The sequence below is a fragment of the Emiliania huxleyi genome, assembly GCF_000372725.1.
Source record: "Emiliania huxleyi CCMP1516 chromosome Unknown EMIHUscaffold_1897, whole genome shotgun sequence".
Classification (NCBI taxonomy): domain Eukaryota; phylum Haptophyta; order Isochrysidales; family Noelaerhabdaceae; genus Emiliania; species Emiliania huxleyi.
The window spans coordinates 1-3,293 of NW_005200693.1; the positions used below are offsets into that span (position 1 = coordinate 1).

Here is a 3,293-nt window from a genome sequence, read left to right on the forward strand (position 1 = left end):
GCACCGCCGCCTCCGCCACCGCCGCGTACAGCGCGTCTGCAGCCACGCCCGCTGTCGCATACGCCCACACCGTGTTGGCCAGGTTCTGAGGCGTAAAGCCAGCCAGCCCGCCGCCCACCACCGCCTCCGCCACCGCCGCGTACAGCGCGTCTGTAGCCACGCCCGCCGTCGCGTACGCCCACACCGTGTTGGCCAGGGCCTGAGGATTGAAGCCAGCCAGCCCGCCGCGCACCGCTGCCTCCGCCACCGCCGCGTACAGCGCGTCTGCAGCCACGCCCGCTGTCGCATACGCCCACACCGTCATGGCCAGGTCTTGCGGCTTGAAACCAGTCATCCCGCCGCGCACCGCCTCCTCCGTCACCGCCGCGTACAGCGCGTCTGCAGCCACGCCCGCTGTCGCATACGCCCACACTGTGTTGGCTAGGTCCCGGGGGTTGAAGCGATCTAGCCCGCCGCGAACCGCCGCCTTCGCCACCGCCGCGAACAGCGCGTGCACCGCCCTCGTTTGCAGGCCGCACTTTGCCACGCCGTGGACGATGTTCGCCAGATCACGTGCCTCGCACGACGAGACGAGGTCGAGCGTGCGCTGCACCAGCTGCTCCAGCTGCTCCTCGTGCCGCCGCTCGATGCGCTGCTTGCCCAGTTTGTTCCACAGGTTCGCCGCGTGGATGTGGTTCAAGCTCGCGCTGTGGGCAGCAAAGAGCCCGAGCAGCTCGTCGACGCCGCCAGCATTCGAGATGTAGGAGCTCAGTTGCTTGGCGTTGAGCTGACCAACGGCGGCAGAGCGGCCAAACGAGGGCGGCTCGTTGCGCACTGCCGGGTTTGGCCGGCGTGAGGGCGACTGCGGCGGACCACCTGTCCTTCGCGGCGGTGGCAGCGGCGACGGGCCGCCCGGAGGCGGCGGAGGCAGCCACCGTGGCGGCAGCTGCGGGCGGTTCGGTGGCCTTGGCAGCGGCTCACGCTCGTTGCGCCCTCGCGGCTCGTCTCGCCATCGCGGCTCGTCGCGCCGGCATGGCTCGTCGCGCCGCCGCTCGTCGCGCCAGCGAGGCTCGCCGTTCCGCCACCTGCTCTGCATTTTGCGATCGCTTTGCCAAGGCCTGACGTTCACGAGCTGGTTGTTTGTAGTGAGCTGTGAGCTGTACACGGAGCGAGGGTCTGTACCGAGGCGTACAGGAACGGTACAAGCAAGACTACATCAGCCAAGCCGCGGTTGAGCGACGACCGACAAACAGAGCAAAAGGCAAGCCGGCCTGACACGTCCCGCACATGTCCCTGTTCACACAGACATCTCGCTAGAATAGCGAGACGTCTCTCCCTCTCTCTCTATTCATGAGTAGGGAGTTCACACTCCCAACATTGTTACGCGTCGGATTTTCTTTTTCAGGTTGGGGAGGGCTCGAAGCCGCCGCGCATGGTGCGAGTTTCTTTTTTGCGTTCCTGCCCACAAACTTTCTTTGGCGTGCGGCGCCAAGCAGCCTCTGCTGCTGCGGCCATACATCGCGTTTTTCTTTTTCTTGTAGCCTTTTCCAAACACTTTTCTTCTCCCGACAGACCATGGCACACCTCACTCAACTCCACTGCCGCTGCCGCCTCTGCACCTGTTTCTCCAAGTTTTTGTGCAGAGTCCTGACGTTGGCGCGTGCCTCCTCAGCCGAGACCTCTGTAGTCGCTTGCAGCGCGTAGTGCGCCGTGCCGCTCATGCCTTTGGCGGCCACGATGAATCCGCAAAGCCTGTCGACGACCGTGCTGGCCACTGTGGCGCTAAAGACCTTCCCTCGCTCCTCCACGAGCCTCCTCAGGCGGCCTTCGGTCAGCGCGTACCGCTCCACCTCGCTCCGCACCTCGAGGCTCAGCTCCATTGAAGAGGCACCGGCCGCGAGGGAGGTCCATCCCTCTTCATGCTGGGGGCTGGGGCTGCCGCTGGGGCTGCCGCAGCTGTCAGCTTCGTAGTCCGGCCCTTGTGCGCGGCTAGCGTTCGGGCTGCTGGACCGGGCTGGCAAGGGGCTGCTGCAGCTGGGGAGCGAGGTACATCCTCCTGGCGATGCCTGTGGAGCTGCCGCGCACGGGGGGCCGACCGCTCGCTCCAAGTAGGCTTGACGCTCATCGGCCGTGTTCAAGCGATCCCAGTCGTAGAATGGAACGCTGATCACCCGCCAGCCAGCAGCCGCGAGGAGCCGCCGCTTGAGCATCGTTGTGCCGCTGGGCGCGCGCACACCTTGGCTGTCAGGCCGCAGGAAGTGAGACGGGCCGTCAACCTCGATCGCGATGCGTGAGGAGGGAAGCGCCAAGTCGAGCGAGTATCCGGTGCACGGCTCGAGATGCTCCTCCTCGAAGCCGTGCTGGACGGCAGCGAGGGCAGCCGCGACGGAGCGTTGCAACTCGGAGATCTTCACTTGCGTGTCTTGCATGGCGTTGCGGCAAAGCTGGCGAAGGGAATCGGGAAGGAGCTGCTGCTGCCCGTCTGCCCCTCGCTCAAGAGAGAGCCAGAGCTGCCACTGGTGAAGCTGACGGCGGGCTTCCTCGCTCCATATCGAGGGATCCCGCGCGAGCGAGTCGCTGACCACGCGCGAGCAGCCGGCAAGCAGCGCCTGGTGATAACAGTCTGCCGTCGCGTACGCCCACACCGTGTTGGCCAGGTCCTGAGGGTTGAAGCCAGCCAGCCCGCTCCGCACCGCCGCCTCCGCCACCGCCGCGTACAGCGCGTCCGCAGCCACGCCCGCCGTCGCATACGCCCACACCGTGTTGGACAGGTCCTGAGGGTTGAAGCCAGCCAGCCCGCCGCGCACCACCTCCTCCGCCACCGCCGCGTACAGCGCGTCCGCAGCCACGCCCGCCGTCGCATATGCCCACACCGTGTTGGCCAGGGCCTGAGGGGTGAAGCCAGCCAGCCCGCCGCGCACTGCCTCTTCCGCCACCGCCGCGTACAGCGCGTCCGCAGCCACGCCCACCGTCGCATACGCCCACACCGTGTTGGACAGGTTCTGAGGCGTGAAGCGATCCAGCCCACCGCGCACCGCCGCATCCGCCACCACCGCGAACAGCGCGTCCGCAGCCACACCCGCCGTCGCGTACGCCCACACCGTGTCTTTCAGCTCCTGTGGCTTGAAGCCAGCCAGCCCGCCGCGCACCGCCACATCCGCCACCGCCGCGAACAACGCGTCTGCAGCCACGCCAGCCGTCGCATACGCCCACACCGTGTTGGCCATGTTCTGAGGGTTGAAGCCGGCCAGCCCGTCGCGCACCGCCGCCTCCGCCACCGCCGCGAACAGCGCGTCCGCAGCCACGCCAGCCGT

At 67.3% G+C, this 3,293-nt stretch overlaps 1 protein-coding gene across 1 annotated transcript; it reads right to left on the reverse strand.

Annotated features, from left to right (window-relative positions):
- Positions 1–1,513: 1,513 nt before the first annotated feature.
- On the reverse strand, positions 1,514–2,819 carry EMIHUDRAFT_460698 (hypothetical protein). The gene is made up of 2 exons (XM_005782560.1): positions 2,030–2,819; positions 1,514–1,957 (listed from the first exon to the last, which is right to left on the reverse strand). Exons 1-2 carry the CDS (start codon positions 2,406–2,408, stop codon positions 1,569–1,571), a joined length of 768 nt encoding a protein of 255 aa, XP_005782617.1. The 5' UTR covers positions 2,409–2,819; the 3' UTR covers positions 1,514–1,568.
- Between the last annotated feature and the right edge of the window lie 474 nt (positions 2,820–3,293).

Bases quoted from the DNA above. Each gene is read 5' to 3' on its own strand.
- EMIHUDRAFT_460698 (XM_005782560.1), bottom strand. From the start codon at position 2,408: ATGCAAGACACGCAAGTGAAGATCTCCGAGTTGCAACGCTCCGTCGCG. The intron at 1,958-2,029 runs GTACCTCGCTCC...GCCGCGCACAAG, and splicing joins ACAGGCATCGCCAGGAGGAT to GGCCGGACTACGAAGCTGAC.